Below are 20,007 nucleotides of genomic sequence, written 5' to 3' on the forward strand. Positions count from 1 at the left end.
AGCCTTTGACTGACAGCACAGGAGGAACTGAATCCTGAAAACAACCACGTATGCTTGAGCTTGAAGTGGATCCTAACCCCGGGAGAGGCCTGGTCCCTCCCTGACACCTTGCTGACAGCCTTTGAGAGATGCTGAGCAGGGGACCCAGCCAAGCCTCACCTGGACTCCTGACCCAAGAGACGGTAAGATCACAAGTTGTGTTATTTTAAGCCACTGGGTTTTGGGATAATTAATTTTTATTATGTTGGTGAACCATGACTTAACATCAGTTAGTATTGTTTAATGGAATCAACATACAGATTGTTATACCGTGAATCATTTTCAGTTAAGACCACGTTCTTCAGACTTTGCCAAAACAAACCTTCCGCCTTGGGGTTGTCAGGCCATTGAAGGATGGAGCTCTTGCAGATCCTTTGGCGCAGCCTCAGGTACTGAGAATTCTGTAGCACTGGCTCCAGCAGAATAAATATGATCACATCCATATTCTCATCCATTAGCCTCTGCAAGGCCAAGTAGAATGCCGTTTTAAAGTTCCAGTTTTTGGCATATTTTTTGGTTAAGACAAATATTGTTTTCTTGCTTTGGTTTATGCTCTGGACGAGGTTATCGATGATGGCTAAGCCCGGGTCCCAGTCCCTTTCCTCTAAACAGAGGAGCACATTTTTTTCTTCGCTCTCTTCTAGGTGGAAGCGTAGCTCATTTATCACCCAGTCGGTAACAGAGGCGTCTTTGGTGTCATAAGAAACGTAGGCATCATAGAAAGTTTGGGATGTGGAAAGAGACCTGTAGCCTTTTATCTTAGCTAAACACACATGATAGATAAACCAAACATCCCAGTAAAACCAATGGTGACCCAGGGCAGCCAACATAACCGTGATGGTGATAAAGAACGTGAAGAAACACAATATCACTGCAATGGTGTCTGAAACACAAGTTGTTAGCTCTAGACTCACGATGCTCTTCCCTCTTTGATCCCCCGGGCTAGAGCAAATGACGTCTGCCAATCTAGGAATGGTGACATCCAGATTTTCATCCATCCATCTTCGAAAATCTCCAATGTCACAGGTACAGTCAAAAGGGTTCCTACCTAGTTCCAAAATGGTTAGGTTGGTGGCGGTCTTAGTTTGAAGTGTGGATTCGTTGATCATCTTCAGCAGGTTGGAACTTAAATCGAGGTGTATCAGACCGCTGGCTTCAGAAAGAAAGTTGGAGGGCAGGTGGGAAATCCTGTTTCGACGCAGTAGCAGCGTGCGAAGAGAAGGCGTGAATTTAGAGAGGCTGTTGGTCAAAGAGGACAGCCTGTTTCCACTTAAGTCGAGCAACTGGAGATGAGGAAACAGCTGGAGCAGTGTCCAGTTAAAGGAATTTAATACATTATCTCTTATGTATAGTTTGGTGAGGCTCTGGGGCAAGTTAAGGAAAGCTTCATTCGGGATGTGCCTAAGGTTATTTGAGGACAAATCAAGCCATGTCAGATTCCCGAGATTTGTAAAAATTTTCCAGTACTTGTCACCTTCGGCGTTCCACAAAATGTCAAGGCGGTTTCCACTGAAAACTAACTCTTTCAGGGACACGCTTCTCAGGTCTTGCTCCGTTAAAGTATAAATGCTGTTGTGGCTCAAGTTTAAAACTTTTAGTTGTGTTAAATTTTGAATAAATCCTAAGCGGTGCGTTACCCCTGCTATTCGGAAATAGTGTGCGTTGTAGCTGAGATCTAGAACTTCTAACTCTGGCAGGTCACTGAGAGCATTATCATCATCAAAGTCCAGTCTATTGTTTGTCAAATCCAAATATTTGACGTGAGGTACAGCTGAAAATTCAGTCCCGTGTAACACTTGGCCGTTGCCATTAGAAGACAGATTTAAGCAGGCAATGTCATGAAAAGCTTTGAATTGCTCTCGCCCAATAAAGAAAATACTGTTCAGGCTTAAATCTAAGGCTTTGCCATAAACTGTACACTGTGGCTTTATTAAAGGGTTGGTGTTATGATAAAAATTTGAATGTGGGTCAAACTCAGTATCTGCTGAGCGTAGCCTACGGATATGACTTTGAAAAGAGGAACCACTCATATCGTTTTGCTTGATATCATTTACCAAGGGTGATATTCTGTTTTCTGACAAGTAAATGATGCTCAGGTTGGAGAAATTTTGGAAAAGGGTAAAATTAATTTGCTTAATAAAGTTAATGCCCAAGTTGATAGTCTTTAAGTTTGAGAGATTCATGAGGGGCTGGAAATCTTCTGCTCTAAGTTCCTGGAACACATAACCTCTCAAGTGCAATGTCTGGAGCAACTTCAGATGAGAGAAGTTTTGAGAAATGTTAATATATCTTGGATATTTCGCCTTTACATAGTTGTAAGATAGGTCAAGAATTTCTAAGGAGGGCAGTTTCGTTAAAAATTCCCCAGAGGCTATTTCGTCAACTAAATAGTTGAATTCCAGATGTAGCACCTTCAGATTATGCATACTTTGAAACCACATTGCAGGAATCTTCTGGAGGGAAGTGCTAGAGAGGTTTAGGTAGCGAAGTTCCGTCAGGGTTTGGAAAGCAAGAGGATGGATCTGAATTGAAGAGCCTCCTTCACAAGGTGTACAGGGAAATGGCGCGTTGAAACACCTTGGACAGTTCCCGCTTAAATCTAGCACTCTTAAATTTGTCAATCCCTTGAAGTCTTCCTGACTGATGACTTTAATCTTGGCATTGCTAAGGTAAAGTTCTGTTAGGGAATTTGGCAGTTTAGGTGGCACATGGACAAGTTTATTAAAAGACAGTGACAGCACCTGCAAATTTGTAAGACTTTCAAACGTCCCATCTTCTATGTCGAAAGTTTTGTTATTACAATTATTGCGAAAATAGCAGTTCCAGCTCAAATAGAGTCTTTCCAGATTCGTAAGTCCAGAAGTATTCTTTTTAGCCACCCAAATTATGTTGTTTTGAATTAGACTAAGTTCCCTCAAAGACCCCGGCAAACCAGCAGGTATTTGGTCTAACTGGTTGTCTTCAAGCAGTAGCTGGTTTAGATTTTGTAGGTTGAGGAATGCCCCATCTGTAATATTCATGCCACTTCTGTTTATATCAGGGTTTTCATTCAGGTGCTGTTGATTGGCATTGTGGTTTAGATTTATTCTAGTAAGATTTTGCATCCCTTGAAATGATTCGTTTGTTATGTGTGTGATGAAATTATAAGACAGGTCTAGTGCTGTCACATATTTGCTCACTGTTTGGGGAACTTCTCGCAGTCGACGGTCATTGCACTGTGCAATAATAGAGCCATTTTGTCTTTTCTCGTCACAAGGATAGCTTCTAGAATAATTTGCTTCAGTGAAGAACTCATGGGAATCAGAGATCAGCAGGAAAAGGCAGGTCAGAAGCAAAGACTGAAGGGTCATGTTTTCCTAGGGAAAATCAAAAGTGGAGGCACAATGTTAGAGAAGCAGTAGTTACCAGGCATTTTATGATGAAATTAACAGTGTTTCATCACACTGTGCATGTGTTTCCAAGTGTGAGTTTCCTTAACAACTAAGCAAATTGCATGAAGTCAGGTTCAGAATATTTTTTTTAAATTGTTTCTTCTTTTGATGTTTATTCACTTTTTGAGAGAGAGAGAGAGAGAGAGAGAGAGAGAGAGAGAGAGACAGAGCATGAGCATGAGCAGGGGAGGGATGGAGAGAAGAAGGAGACACAGAATCCAAAACAGGCCCCAGGCTCGGAGCTGACACAGAGCCTGACGTGGGGCTCGAGCCCACGAACTGCGAGATCATGACCTAACCTAAGGTCGGTCGCTTAACCAACTGAGCCACCCAGGAGCCCCGAAGGTCAGAACAATTTGAATGGCTCACTGCATTCAGCTTCACGGTGCTAAAAGAAGTTGGAGAAGAAGCTATCTGAGATGATGATGATGAGAAAGCCTGGGAAGTTTTTGCGGAGGCATTCATCAAGATGCCCCATCAGCATAAGATGTCTGATGCTGGCCCATTGCTATGGTTCATGCTAGAGCTGTAGCACAGCAAGTTATATATTCATAGCTTCAGCCTATTAGCATAACTCTTGAGGAAAGTTGGCCCATCCCAAGGAGATTTCAGACCCAGGTTTCATTATGGTATCACCTAAGATCTCCAAGCCAGAGTCACCTCTACCTTATCTCCACAGCCATCTCTCTACACAACCATATCTCTTACTGGCATTTCCTGCAATTTTTCCATACCTCTCTGGTGGCATGTATCAAGATCTCTTATGTTCCCGCACGACAAGGAAGTGGACACCTTCTGTTGATAAGCAGAACAAAGTGTCAGGTATTGTGCTAACCATAAACATTTTCTTATCCACATTAATGCTCGTCCCAACACAACGAGATAGGTCCTATATTATCCACGTTTTGTGGATGAAGGAATGAACTCAGAGACTTCAGTGGCTTTCAGAAGGACGACATGTCATAGAGCTGGATTCCAGTCATCCTGATTCCAACATCATGTTTTAACCAGTAGCCATCATGCTACGCAATCTCATTCTGAAGTCTTCGTGCCAGAACAGTACCTCACATGCAGACAGCACTCAAAAAAAAAAAAAATGTTGTGGACTGGCTACTAGAACTCATATGTTCCTTATCATATGAACATTGGCATTAATGGCTGTTCGTTGGCCAGCATTGTAAACTTCGGTAGGGAAGACATCCTCTGGAACACTTAGTAGACTGCCTCACTTTCTGCAACTCTCTCTTCTAGAGGGCTGGGTATCTTGCTTTTGGTAATTATACAATGCAATAAACAGATTCATGTGATTGGTCTGATGAGGGCTGTGATCAAAAGAACCCTCAAAATCTTATTTCACGGAGTATGGAGACCAACCTTCGCAAAATTAAATTTTTCGTTAACGCCCAACTCATGCCCTTATTGTGAGTTAAGCCAGGTAAGAGCTCCCTTTTTGAATTCTTCTAAAATTTAGGGTTAATGAATAGTCACTGCCACACCCTTATTCTGCCGTGAAAGATTTTTATGTGGATGGTGATTATTCAGAGGATCAATCATCGTTGCCAGTTTATAGCAGTCAGGGAAGAGCCAGCTCCTTATGAGATGAACAGTAGAGTGAAACAGGACTCCCAGGGCATTTGCAGTTACTTTTGGCTATTTTCCAAATACAGCACTATCTAGATGCTGCTGGCTAATGTTCTACTTTTACCAGAAGAAATCCCTGCTTTATCTGGTTTTGTCGGCAGGATTTCAAGATGGCCCCTCTCACCTTTGCCCCCTCGTATTACTGCTGTAATTATGCTATGTCATGTGGCAAAAGGGAGATCATCTAGATGGGCCTAATTTAATTGCATGTGCCTTTAAAAAATGCTTTTTTAATGTTTTTATCTATTTTTGAGACAGAGAGAGACAGAGCATGATCAGGGGAGGGGCAGAGAGAGAGGGAGACACAGAACCGGAAGCAGGCTCCAGGCTCCGAGCCGTCAGCCCAGAGCCTGATGCGGGGCTCGAACTCCCGGACCGCGAGATCGTGACCTGGCTGAAGTCGGGCGCTCAACCGACTGCGCCACCCAGGCGCCCCGAAGCTGGAGAATATTTGATGCACTATTGCTGACTTAAAAGCAGAGGGGGCCACCGACGAGGAATGCAGGCAGACTTTAGAAGATGAGAGCGGTTCTCTGCTGACAGTTGGCAAGGAAAGGCCCTCTCCCCCATCCTACAGCCACAGAGAACTAAAACAGACTGACAACCAGAATGAACTTAGAAACAGATCCTTATTTTAGAGCCTGGAGATCAGAATCCAGCCACATCTTAACCTACAGAAATTTGAGCTAATAAATGGGTATTGTTGGAAGCCTCTAATAATATTAATTTGACATGTTAAATTTGAGTTTGTGACCTCCCAGTGATGTCCAGGAGGCAGTTACGTATATGCCCCTTTGGCTCAGAGGAGAGTTCTCATCGAAGGATGAACTTGGGAGTTGTGGCAAGTATAGCCACGTATGAACTTGTACAAGTACGCATGTATGAATCAGATCATCCAGGGAAGTGAACGCCATAAAGGATATTCTACACTTCAGGTTCTATCAACAATTTTCTCATCTTTTCTTTTAGTAGTTTTATGATTTCATTTTCTCACATGGAGATATCTTATCCTACTGGGATTGTTTTACCATAAAACGTGAGGGGCAGACCCACATTATTATTTTTTTTCTACATGGAGATCTGGTTGCCCCAACATCATTTTTGTATTTACTTATTTATTTACTTTCATTGAATATAGTTGACACACAATGTCACATTAGTTTCAGGCATACAGCATAGTGATTCCACAATTCTATACGGTATGTGATCGCCACAAGGTAGCCACCATCTGTCACCATGCAGCACTATGACGCTACCAGTGACTATTCCCCACGTTGTACCTTTCCTTCTCATCAGTTATTAACTGGAAGCCTGTAGCTCCCACTTCCCTTTGCTCCTTTTGTTCATGCCCCAACCTCCACCCTCTCCTCTGGCAACTACTACTTTGTTCTCTGTATTTATGGGTCTGTTTCTTTTATTTGTTGGTTTGTTTTGTTTCTTAGATTCCACATATACGTGAAATTTGTCTTTGACTTATTTCATTTAGCATAATACCCGCTAGGTCCATCCATGTTGTCGCAAATGGCAAGAGGTCATTCTTTTTTTTTTTTTTTTTTTTTTTTTTTTTGCTGTGGGTGTACACGACATCATCTTCTTTATCCACTCATCTATCAATGGACACTTGGGTTGCTTCCACATCTCGGCTATTATAAATAATGCTGTAATGCACATAGAGGTGTATTTTTTTTTTTTAATTAGTGTTTTCATTTTCTTTGGGTTGAGACCCAGTAGTGAAATTCCTGGATCATATAGCATTTCTATTTTTCATTTTCCGAGAAACCTCATTACTATTTTTCACATCGGTTGCACCAATTTACATCCCCACCAACAGTGCATGAGGGTTCCCTGTTTTCCGCATCCCCATCAACGTGTTTTTTTCGTGTGTGTGTGTGTGTGTGTGTGTTTTATTTTAGCCACTTTGACAGATGTGAGGTGATATCTCATGGCGGCTTTGATTTGCATCGCCCTGATGAGTGATGTCGGCCATCCAGATGTCTTCTTTGGGAAAATGTCTATTCAGGTCCGCTGCCCATTTTTAATCAAATTATTTATTTATTTTTTTGGGGGGGTGTTGAGTTGCGTAAGTCCTTTATATATTTTGGAATATCATCCCTTTATTGAACATACCCTTTTGCAAATACCTTCTCCCGTTCAGTTGGTTGCTTTTTTGTTTCACTGAGGTGCAACATCGTGTGTTGAATACTGCTGTTCTCGCCAACCCGATATGTTCCTTTTATCATATATTAACTTTCCTGCGTATTTGGATCTATTTCTAGACTCTCTGCTTCATCCATCTGGTCATCACTGATGTGCTAGAACCACATGTTTTTAAGAATGACAGTTTGAGGGGATGTTAGTAGCCGATGGGGCAAGTCCTACTCCTTATTCTCCTTCTGTGAATGGATCACTTCGTTTTACCTTTGAATAGGTCCTTGCTGGTATCCATTAGCACTACTGATTTCTAGAACTTAATTTTATGCCAGATCACTATACTAAGTTCTCTGATTATTTCGAATAGTTGTTTCCCCATGTGACTTTCTTGGGTAAGCAATTAACCTATCTGCAAATAATGATTCTATTCCTAACACCCTTTATGCAGTCAAATGTATCTTCATTGTCTAATTGCGCTATCTACTCCAGAACAACAAAAAAGAGAACAGAGGCCAAAAAAGGAAAAAAAAAAACCTGACCGATCCAACCACACGCAAATTAAGAGTTTCGCCTCACAGAAAACCTGGTAAACAATGCCAAAAGCGAAACAGTAAATTGGGAGGAAATATTTGCAGTTTATATCACAGATAAGGAAGTAAGATATTTGATACGTAGACATTTCATGCATAAGTGAGAAGACAAATAACCCAACAGAAAAATGGACGAAGATATATTCAAAGACAGCTCACAGAAAAAAGAAACACAAACAGCTCATAAGGATAGGAAGAGATATTCGACCTCACTCAAAAACGTACCCTGACATACCATTTTTTACCAATTCTACTGTGTAGATGAGGATGTGGAGAAACAGGTGCTCTCATATTTTGCTGGTAGGAATCTAAATTAGTGCCACCTCTAAGACAGAAAGAAATTTGTGATAGTTATCAAAAGTGTCAATCAATGTAAACTCAGCAATTCCTAGAAGCAGGTCCTAACGATAGACCCTCACGGCGGTAACTGAGAGTGTGATAGATGGTGGGAGTTACTATGGAGGCCAATAACAACAAGCAACGGGACAGTTATGCAGACTGTCCCTCCATTGGAATTTGTCGTTTCTCTCCTGATGCAACTGGGGCGATGGGTCTTGGGGACGAAGACCACACAAGCCACGTGCCACTCTGGTCCCATCACACCAAAGGCACATACGAGCAGCACCTGGCTGAGGCAGTGCCTGTCAGGTTTCTGCTGGCATTTTTCATGATAAATTCACAAACATTTCAAAATTAATGTTTACATGCGGCCCACGAGGAACAGAGGGTAGACTCTTCCCTTAGCACGATGGGAGGGGAGGCATTTTTCGGTGGTTACTTGGGCAGGCCCGGCGGCCAGGGCTGACCCGTGCGGCCTCAAGTTAAGGCCTCCGCGTCTAATTCCAGGTGCTAGGGTCTCCCTCATACAAGGAACAAGTGAGCTGAAAAGCCTCTAGGAGGCACTGAAGATGAGGAGGCGAGCTTTTTGAAATTCATCATTCTTTTCGGGGTGAAAAAGGCCTCCCAGAAAGCTGGGCCATAGAAGGGATCAGAATATTCTGGGGATTTGTGAGCGAGGAGCTTGAGATTCCTAACCCCACCCTTCCAAGGGTCCTGAGGGAAGAACAGGGAGTTGATAGGTTCCACATAACCTCAATCGGAAGAGACGCAAGACGCAAGAGCTGAGGACAAATCCCCAACCGGCCAAGCCTCCCCATCCACGGGAGAGGCGAACGGACGGCGAAGGCCCATCATCTCCCCGGGGTGCTGGGCTGAGGCCCGTGGGCAGGCCACTGGGCAAGGGCGGACAGAGTGAACCTGAGCTCACTCGTCCAGCTGGAGCTGAGGAGACCCTCGAGACCCGCCCCCCCCCTCTTGGCCACACCCCTGTCTTGGGGTACCCAGAGTCGTGCTTCCAGAAGAACTTCAGAGGGAACCGGATCCCAGATGGAGTGAGAAGGGCGCCAGGGAGAATTCGCCTCATTAAGGTGTCGCCAACGAGCAAAACACCCTCCCACCAACGCGCAACAAGCCATCCCGCCCGGCAGAAGAGAAATGGCAACTCTGCAGATACGATTGAGGGGAAAGGGGGTAATCGTGCAAGTAAGATAGAAAGTGCAACTAGGCAAATAAAAGCGAACCTGAGGCAGAGAGAAGAAAGGACACTTACTTCTGCTGTCCACCCCACCCCCCTCTGGCCCAGTCCTCCCTCCCTGACAGTGACTCAAAAGGTTGAATCCGGAGCCCCGGGTTCAAGACTCTGGGCACAAGTGAAGGCAGGGGTGAACCGCCAAGGACGAACGGGGGTTTCACAACTTAAAATCCCGGGTGGGCTAAATAGTCAACACTTGACATAAGGGCAGAACGCAAGCCTGCATTCGCAAGGCGCCCTGTGCTCGCCTCACCCTGATCCCAGCCCTGGTGCCGATAAAACTTTATTCATAAAACAGGCAACTGGTCTGCAGGCTGGAGTCGGCCAGTTTGACTTTTTAAATAGAACCTTAAAATATTACGTATCTTCATTACTGAGCTTTTCGATCTCCTCTCCTCCTTAAATTTTGCACCCAAACGTGTGTCTCACTCTACTCACCCTGGTCTCAGCCCTGCACCACAGAAAACATCTATGATCACATTGGCACGCTCTGACCAAAAGCGACTCGCAGGCGTTCATCTTGGGCTGAGACGCATCTGTTGGGAAGCCCCGTCCTTGAACCTGGAGCTGCCAGTCAGCTATGTGGTGCCCCAGCCGTGAGTATGAAATAATAGCCGGTACCAATCACCTAAGGGAATCACCTACCATGAGAGCTATCGACACAAGGACAAAGGAAAAAAAAAATCAGACATAGGGATTGATAGAATCGTGCCTTCTGGCCCCCAAGTCAGTGGTTTATGGTTTCTTTCCTTTCCTTTTTTTTTTTTTTTTAAAGTTTATTTACTTTTGAAGGAGAGAGACACAGAGCATGAGCAGGGGAGGGGCAGAGAGAGAGAGGGAGACGCAGGATCCCAAGCAGGCTCCAGGCTCCGAGCTGTCAGCACAGAGCCCGATGGGGGCTCGAACCCACGAGCTTTGAGATCATGATCTGAGCCAAAATCAGACGCTCAACTGACGGAACCACCCAGGCGCTCCTGGTTTATTTTCTCAGTGCAGGTCTTCCCTTGCCCAGATTCTCAGTCTCCCCCCCCCCCCCCACCTCTGCAAGTCTGAAATCCTAAAAAAAAATCTGAGCACCGGAAGACTTCGTTTGTTTTTTTGTAACTTATTTGGTAGCAAAACCTGACCGGAACTGACCTAAGGCTCTTATAATCTCTATCTATCTACTTAGCGGGACCATTCTTGTTTCAGGGCAGAAATAGCCATGCACGTGACCTGGGCCCATCAGAAGGGTTTTGTAAGGTATCATCTATGCACCGTCTTGCTAAAATACACATTCTGAACTCTGACACCATGCTGGCCCACAGGTTTCAGATCAGGGATTGTGGATCAATACTTAAATCTCCTTCACTGGGGACACACTGGCAATTCCTGAAGTTTCCTTGGCATATCTGGTAAGTCGGAAAGTAGAGTGTGCTTGTCAACGGGGCCAAGTGACGATTTTCATGGGCCCAAAGCACTTTGGCCCTTGGGGGCCCCTTCCTCCAGTCAAAAAATCATTAAAAAATGGTATTTTATGACCGCATTGGTATAAAGACAAACATAAGCTAGGCTGCATTCTGTTATTTTCCCGATTTTAAAGAAAACAAAACCTTTCTTTAAAGTTTCACTGGGCCGAGGCCCCGTGCGTTCTGAAAAGACAAGACAAGGTCTCTGAAAAGAAGTCAGCCCTGGTTGTCTATGATGTTGTCCTGGGGCTCGGACCCAGGGCTGGGGGAGCTGGGGACACACCTGCCTGGGACTTCTCCCTCTGAGCCCCCCAGGAAGGAACCAATCGTGCCGATAACACCTTGATTTGGGACTTTTGGCCTCCAGAACTGAGAGACGCCCCGCTGAAGGTGACTGGGTCTGCGCGGTCTGGATTGCTAACTGGGTGCTGCCTTGGAACACTTAGAACAAGCCAGGACCTGTTACAGAAAGCACGTGAATTACACACACACACACACACACACACACACACACACACACGCCTGCTTCACTTCCCCTTCCCTGACAAATACAGCTACCGAGGAAGCCACTATTTCACAACCGCTTTCCTCTTTTCTGTGCATAATCAGTTCTTTGGTTGGGTCCACGGGCACACCACAGGCCAGTTCTCTCCTTCGCGCTCTGAAGGAACCGAATCCCACAACGAAAACAAACCCATCTCGGTCCCCCCTCAAACCTTCCTTCTCCGCTTGGACCCCAACTGACACCAAAAGCGCAGTTTTAGAAGACCGGTGCGGTGTGCGGGACGGCTCAGAAAAGTCTGCCTTGGCTGAGGAGAGGCAGGCAGAGGTGAGGGGCCACCCCCAGGGACCCAGCCCCCTGGGGTGAGGGCTGTAGGCAGGACAGCAAGAGAACGTGCTGGATGCAAAGGGAGTGTCCCCGCCGGGTGACGCTAAAATCAATCCCGCAGGCTGTCCCACACAATTTCACAACCTAGGGCGAAAATAGTGTGCGAGGGTTGGGGAGGGGCGCTAAAGCTGCCGTCCTGGAATCAACAGCCTTTTATTTTTCTACATCCCCTTCCTAGGCTGCAAAGGGCCATTTTGCAATGATGCCTCCCCCCCGTCTCCCTCTTCAGAGGCTTCCTTTGCCTCAGACCATCTCCTGAGCTGTGCCCCTTTCTCAGGATGGGACCTGCTGATATCCCCTAGTGGTCAAGTGTCCAGAGAACCTATTGATTATAAAACATGATCAATCCCCCCTGTTGAATCGTTTAGCTGTGTAGGTACGATGTGGGATTCAACCAGAACTGAATTTGTGCCAAACGGGACAGATTTCTAATTTTTCGTGGGTTCTGATTCATCTGCAGGGGACTCTGTTGCCCACGGAGACATTATGCAAGTAAGTGAATAAAGAAATGGTTGGCAGATAGGGCTTGTCACCTTCGATGAAACTGACAAGCAATCAAAAGATGTTTTGTTTGATCCATCCCACATCTGATGGGTTCACCAACAGCGTTGGAAGCCAAAAGAAGTCACAGCCACATGAGATGCACATATCAGTGAAGAGACGGGTCCTGATTTCCTGTGCATACAAATATGAAAAATCATACGCTATGTGAATCCCTGGAAATACAGTCGGGAGCGCCTGTGAAGTGCTTTGTCATGAAGCAACCACCGGCACCCGTGTGAGTCACACATTTTTGTATTTCGTCCTCAGAAAACTCGGAGCGGTGGGTGCTGTCTGAAGCCTCCATTTTACAGATGGGGAGCCCGAGGCCCAGAGAGGCTAATTTACCCAAGATCACACCAACGGTAGGTGGCAGAGCTGAAATTGAGCCTAGAGATCCCCGAGTAGTTAGCAAATCGGTAGGGCTGGCAGCAAGCAGCTGGTCGGCAAGGATCTGGTTTCAATTATCACCAGAGACCTCGGAGCCATACCTGGAACCTTCCGGATCCAAACGCCTGGGGCGGATCATCCGCCTTGCCTTTCTGCAAAGTGGCAGTGCCCCCGGGCTCTTTCAGCGTCTCTGTATCCAGAGAACAACTGGAACCCAGTGATGGTAGACGCGTGCAGCCACCAGGAGCTACGTGTAACCGTCCGAGAAGTCAACACAGCCTGTACTTGCTAAGGTCGATCCACAACCAACAGGCTGTACGTTCAGATTTACTTTGCGTTTATAGCCTCGATCCCCCCTGAGCTTGGGTTTGCCACCTGCCTGCCTCCCCCTCACACACGCCGTGCAGATTTTAGGATTCGTACATGACAGGATGAGAGGGGGCCACCAGGGGAGAACGAGAGGCCTCCCCTGCCCTCCCCCTGAGCCACAGCCTCGGCTTTTCAGGTCAGGTGTACTTGGAGCTTTGCTTTTGCTTTCTGAAATCAAACCGAGGGACTGATGAATACGCTTCAGGTCTTCCTGGGGTCTCCTCACCCTCTGAAAAAGGACTGTGCCCTTGAAGGAAAGGACCAAAGAGCCATCCGGTGCTGCCGCAAGGCCATGGCTCTCCTCTTGGGCACCTGCTGAGATACCCTTCACCCGTGGGAGGGAGGCAGGGCATTTGAACAAGCTTAGTCTGATTTTATTACTATTCTATTTTCACTCTCTTTGTTGTTGTTGTTGTTGTTAATTTTTTGTATCTTTTAATTTATTTTTGAGAGAGAAAGCACGAGCTGGGGAGGGGCAGAGAAAGAAGGAGACAGGAACCGAAGCAGGCTCCGTGCTGACCGCAGAGAGCCCGACACGGGGCTCCAGCCCACGAGCAGCGAGATCGTGACCAGAGCTGAAGTCAGACGCCTAACCGACTGGGCCACCCAGGCGCCCCTATTTTCACTTTCTTATAATACAATTATATTGGTGGCGGCCACCACGGCGGCTTACAAGTATCAGGTAGCAGTTGGATAACTTCGTTTGCATTTCCATATGGATCACCGGCTGTGTCGGCCACTGTAGTCATCTTATAAAGCACCATAAAATCTCGGTACAGACTTAATTTACTTTCAAGATCTAAAAGGGGCATTAAATGCGGGGCACCTGGGTGGCTCGGTCAAGTGAGCGTCCGACTCTTGATTTCGGATCAGGTCGTGATCTCATGGTTCGTGAGTTCGAGCCCCCCGTCAGGCTCTGTGCTGGCAGTGCAGTCTGCTTGGGATTCTCTCTCTCTCCCTCTCTCCCTCCTCCCCTGCTCGTGCTCATGCTCTCTCTCTCTCTCAAAATAAATAAATAAATAAGCTTAAAATGGGCATTACCTGGATTGAAAAATTAACTTCACACGGCCATAAAAAAGAATGAAAGCTTGCCGTTTGTAATGGCACGTATGGATCGACAGGGCATGATGCTAAGTGAAATAAGTCAGAGAGAAACAAATACATGATTTCACGCGTATGAAGTTTAAGAGACCAAACATATGAGCAAAGGCGGGGTGGGGGGGAGAGAAACGGAGAGATAAGCCAAGAAACGGGGCGCCTGGGTGGCTCAGTGGGCTAAGCACCGGGCTTTGGCTCAGGTCATGATCTCGCCGTTCGTGGGTTCGAGCCCCGCGTCGGGCTCTGCCGTGACAGCTTGGAGCCTGGAGCCTGCTTCGGATTCTGTGTCTCCCTCTCTCTGACCCTCCCCTGCTCACGCTCTATCTCTCTCTCTCAAAAATAAATGAATAAACTTTAAAAAAGAAGAAAACGCATCACTTCTTCAAACTGTAAAGTCTGATTTTCAATCTGCCAGTTCTCAACAATAACAAAAACTGAGCACCTGCTAGATCTAAACGCTGTCGAACACAGTGGAACACAATCGCGGAAGTGGTAATGTGTTTGCCTCAACATACTGAGCAAGCAAAGCAGCGAGCGATTTTGAACACTAAGCTTCTAGGAGTATATTAATTCCAGGCTTTGCCTAAGCCCCACGAAGTGACTCATGCGTGTGAGATCACACAGCTTGCCCTTCTCTGCGGAGGTAGCAAAGGAAAAACACTTCTCCACCCACTCGATGACTTCCAACCCTTCAGTTCTAGAAGAGGACATCACTTCTGGCAGGACCAGAGAGTGATCGTCAACTCCCAACTTGGAACATGCTTGCTGTCCTGTGCAAATTAATAAGACCCCTGCATTTGATTTTCGAAACTGACTGCCTATCAGGCCACGTTGCCTACCTTTAGAATTGTTTCGATTCTTCACCTTTTTTTATACCCCTCGGCCCCATTCATCACTTTTCTTGGTTCACACCATTCGCCACCGAACCGCATTCCAGAGTCAGAAACCATGTATTCTGTTGGAAACACTTGCTAAAAGAGTGGAAGTGGCTTACCGCTGTTCTGTCGTCGTCTTAATTTCTCATTCCGTCACCTGCAGCACGGCGGACGGTACCCTGCGTGCAGTAGGCACACTCTGGGGAAAGAAACTGACCAACTTCCTGAACTTGGCTGCCCTACCATCAGCGGAGCCTCTCACGTGGTTTGCAGAAGTTGATGTGGGAAGAAGGGAACTTGCGATTTCTTAACTGTTGCCAAATCATTTATTGACTGTGCTTTAAAATTTCAAAACTGAAATTCAGGGTGGAAAAGTCATTTGTAAAATGATTTACATAACTGGTACAAAGTTTTTAGTTGTTAAAATCCCAAATATAATAATTGGGGGCACTTCTTTGTCCTGTAGGTCTAATAATGACAAGAATGGCATCCTTTCAGGGGATGAGAACATTCCGTCTAACTGGAGCGTAAAGTTAGTGGTCTTTATCAGATTGATAAGTGAGTTGGATTTGGGGCTCTCAGAAGGCCTAAGCACAGGGGTCAGCAACTATAGCACGTGGGCCAAACCCAGCCCGGGATGTGGGGTGGGGGTAAAGAATAACTTTTACAAATAAACATTTGCAATCAATCTGATAAAGGCCACTAGCTTTACGCTCCGGTTAGACAGAATGTTCTCATCTCGGGAGAATTGCGAGCTCATGACCTGAGCTGAGGTCGGACGCTCGACCGACTGAGCCACCCACGCGCCCGTTCAACGTGCCTCTTGACCCGCAAAGCCTGAAATCTTTACCTCACAGAAAACATTTGCTGACTCCTGGGCCAAGAGAACCATTTGGAATGGGGCAGGGTGTTTTGTCATGGCCTATACTCCTTGAATTGGAAGAAACCACACTGGCGGTTCAGGGCCTTCCCAGAAGCCTTCATGATAGTGAGCCCAGAGATCAGGGACCATTTGCTCAGGAATCAAGTTTTAAAAAGTAAGGGCACGTGACTACTCGTAGTGGGCTGAACTTCAGGCTGAAGAGCGGGTCCGCCTTTCGAGAAAAGCCAGACACACGCATGCCCTGGCTTCCGGGCCACGAAACGCCAGTGAATGACAGACCGACTGGGATCTCGGAAGGCAGGGCGCCTGGTTGGGTCTAGTCCTTACAGGTTTATCCGCACAACCAGTAACCATGAAAGATGAAAACGAAATCGACACCAGGACAGGACGGTCGCCGCGAACCAGAAGTTTAGTCCCACGTGGAAAGTTGCTCTCCCTGCCCTGCCCCGTGAGGGTACAAAGTCTTGGCCACCACCTTCTTGTTCTTCCCCTTGCCACGCATGCTGACACAGGTCTTTATTTCAAAACGGAGACGATCTGCCATGAAGCAGTCCAGTGAGGCAACATACATACCCCAGATGAGCGTCTCGGAGCCTCGGTTTTCCCGTCTCTCAAACAGGGATAAAAATAAGTCACGCTTGTGGAGCCCTGAGAACAGTACCCGGCCCAGAGTAAACACTCACCGAGTAGGGATAGTATGATCAGGACCCTCTCGTCGTGGATTTCGCTCACCTCTGGGCCGTGACCTTCTCCTCTGTTGTCAGCGAGCACCAGAGCGTTCGCAGGGCAGCGGATGGCTCTGCCATGTCAAGGCCACAGCAAAGTGCCACATACAGAAACACCGTGGAACCCTACAGAAGGCTCAAGACCTAGGACAGCACCAGGTACCCGGCATCCGTTGTTTGTCAAAAACCAACCAACCAACCAACCAACCAAAGAAAATCAACATGAGCTCTAGAGAAGCCTACCGTGGAAGGAGTCACGTAAAAGGAACAGGTCTTCAGGAAGGGATTCGGATGAAGAAATGCACAAGAGGATTCCTCTACACAAAGGCCGGATCTGATGTGAGCCCATCCTGGTTGGGCATCGAGGCGCGGAGACCCCGAGCGCATGGGTGCCGTGGCCGCGACTGGGAGTCCCGGTGAAGATTCCCGTGGTGGCTCCAAGCAGGCGGCCCCAAGCAGGCGGCCCTTCCCGGTCGGCGCAGACACAGGCAGGAAGGGCCACAGGACTCCGTCACAGGTAGCAGCCACTGCCCATCTCATGGTCCTCCCACACCTGTTCCCGACAGTTCCATAGCTTTTTCCTGACTCCTCCTTCCTCCCTGACTCCCGACTCCCTTGGCCCACCCTTCCAGAGCACGCGGTATTCGCACTCGTAATTACACCTGCCCAGTTATGCTCATTCCCAACCACCGTTCTCCATTTGTACTATTATTTCTCATTTCAAACAAAAGCTTAAAGTGTAGTCTATACAATATCTCGAGGCGCCTGGGTGGCTCAGTCGGTTAAGTGTCTGACTCTGGATTTTGGCTCCGGTCATGATCTCACAGTTCATGGGTTTGGACCCAAGTACAGAGCCTGCTTTGAGATTCTCTCTCTCTCTTCCCCTCCCCTGCTCACTCTGTCTCTCCAAGAAATAAGTGAGTTTAAAAAAAAAAAAAAATGAAAATGGCAGCCCTCTGGATGAAAAATTTAGCTAACGGCACTCTCCCTGTGGCTTATCAGAGCCCCAGATCAGGGCACAGAGCTAGGTAAGAAGAGGGAGGGCTGGATTACCGCCTCGTCTGCCCACATGGCCAACCAGTCTTGAGCAGTGAACAACCTGTGCAACTGTACATGGTGGCTCAGCTAAACCAAATGGAAGCTGGTTTCAGCCTGATGAATAGGACTAGCCCTTTCAACAGAATGTCTGACTGCACAAGCAGGGGCAGGGCAAGGTCTCAGCAGTCCCCTGCAAACTCCCTTCTTGAAACAGTCCCAGGTTATAAACCAATGACCTGAAAACCTGTCTCTCCATCAGCGGCAACCCATTCCTGTGTTTCCTGAGGTCAGTGTCTCAAGTAACGGGCCAAGACGGCACAAGAAGCCATAGCACTTTAGAGCTGCAAGGTCGCCTTCTTGCAGGGATGTGGGAACTGAAGGCAAAGGTCAAGAGAGCAGTGACAGTAGAGAGGAACATCAGAACTCAGCACTTGGCTTCTGCTGTGCACGCTTTTGACTCGTCCCTTCAGGAAGGCCCACAGCGAAAAGCCAAATGGGATCGAGCCTCCCATCACCATTTTGACAAGAGCAGGAGGGGGAGTTTTCTGGCTCCTGCCAACTCCGCGTCCCTCCTCCACACCCCTTCTGTTCACATGTCCTCATCATCCGGTTTCTCTCTTCGGCGACTGGGCGTCACTCACCCAGCCTGAAGAGGACGGGATGGTCAGGGAACAGCACAACAGAGAGGGAGGCCAGTTGGGTCTCAGACAAGGCTTGGCCTGTGGTAAGTTCAGGAGAGGCTCCAAAGCCACAGGTAAGATTTCGGAATCGGGAGTAGGGGCAGCCTCCTCCTCACAGCCCATCTGGAGTCGTAGGAAGAGGCTGTGTCTGGAATTTAGCCGAGAGTGGTGCGGAGTTCTGGGGCAAAGGAGGCCTGATGCAGCTGCCCGGGTTTGCCCCAAACCCCACAGAGGCGCGGAGGGAACTGCTTCCGAGAAGAGAGTGAGGCTGGCGGACACACCGATGGGGGGGCAGGGTCAAGGTCGGGTTGTGGGGCCAGGGCCCGGGGGGGGGCAGTGTGCACCGATGGCCGCACAGCTGAGTGAGTTGGTTGATGAAACAAGACCATCCTGTGCGACCGTCCCGTTGGGCCTGCAGTGGGACGGAGAGGATATTCTAGCTCGTAAAGCCTTAAGCATTAGCCATTGGGCAGGGGCGAGTCTTTATAAAGTTCAACTAGAAGGGACCACGCGCCACTGGGTTGGTTGGAGATCTCAGTGTGAACCCGTATGTAGCTTAACACGTACTTGTATTTAATAAATTAAATAAATAACTGTAAAAAAAAAAAAAAAGGGAAAGACAAACCCATGTTGAGGGGTAATCTACGAAATACCGGACCGGTAATCCTCAAACCTGGCAAGGTGATCAAAAAGTAGGAAAATCTGAGCGGCTGTCGCAGCTCGTAGGAGCCCAAGGAGACGCCACGACTAAATGTCATGTGGTGTTCTGAACGTCAGGGGAAAACTAGTGAGACCCGAATGCAGTACGGGCTTTAACTGATAATAACGTGTCGATATTGGTTCATCGATGGTGACAAACGTACCCAGTAACGGAAGATGCTAACAGCAGCGCAAACTGGGTGTGGGCTGCATAGCCACTGCCTGTACGATCTTGGCGACTCTTTCCTAAATCTAAAGCAGCCTGCAATAAAAGGTTTGCTTAAATAGTAAAAAGAAACCAAATGACTATCCGAGCTAGGTTAAGATTCTCTGTATATGCATATGTCTGTAAACATATATAAAATAAGGGCGCCTGGCTGGCTCAGTTGGTTAGGCGGCCGACTTCGGCTCAGGTTATGATCTCTCGGTCCGTGAGTTCGAGCCCCGTGTCGGGCTCTGTGCTGACGGCTCGGAGCCTGGAGCCTGTTTCGGATTCTGTGTCTCCCTCTCTCTCTGCCCTTCCTCTGCTCACACTCGGTCTCTCTCTCAAAAATACACAAACATTAAAAAAATGTTTAATATATATAAAATAAAAGGTGAATGTTCCTGCTTAAAACGATAGAAGGAGAGAGACAAAACAAACCTTTTTCCAAAGAGAAGCACAAGGCACAAGGTGTGGGCATTCATGAGGTGTTGTTTCCCCTCCAAAGGTGTTTGTTGTGACACTACTTGTAATTTAGGTTAAAAATTAGGACAAAGCCAAATGTCAATCAATAGGAGATTTGTTAAGTCAAATGTTACATCCATACAACGTGTACAGCAGAGCCAGGTGGAGGAGGAGCGGGAGGGTGAGGGGGAGGAGGAGGAGGATGAAGAAGGAAGGAGGGGAGGCAGGGTGGAAGGGGAAGATGAGAAACAGGGGAGGAGGCA

At 47.2% G+C, this 20,007-nt stretch overlaps 1 protein-coding gene across 1 annotated transcript; it reads right to left on the reverse strand.

Moving 5' to 3' along the window:
• Positions 1–238: 238 nt before the first annotated feature.
• On the reverse strand, positions 239–15,275 carry TLR8 (toll like receptor 8). The gene is made up of 2 exons (XM_040467610.1): positions 15,172–15,275; positions 239–3,395 (listed from the first exon to the last, which is right to left on the reverse strand). The coding sequence occupies exon 2, from the start codon at positions 3,387–3,389 to the stop codon at positions 270–272; it is 3,120 nt and encodes a 1,039-aa protein (XP_040323544.1). The 5' UTR covers positions 3,390–3,395; positions 15,172–15,275; the 3' UTR covers positions 239–269.
• Positions 15,276–20,007: the final 4,732 nt, after the last annotated feature.

The sequence above is a fragment of the Herpailurus yagouaroundi genome, unplaced genomic scaffold (genome assembly GCF_014898765.1).
Source record: "Herpailurus yagouaroundi ecotype Mexico unplaced genomic scaffold, PumYag 67525, whole genome shotgun sequence".
NCBI lineage: Eukaryota > Metazoa > Chordata > Mammalia > Carnivora > Felidae > Herpailurus > Herpailurus yagouaroundi.

Excerpts from the sequence above, each read along its gene's own strand:
- TLR8 (XM_040467610.1), bottom strand. The coding sequence starts at position 3,389 with ATGACCCTTCAGTCTTTGCTTCTGACCTGCCTTTTCCTGCTGATCTCT.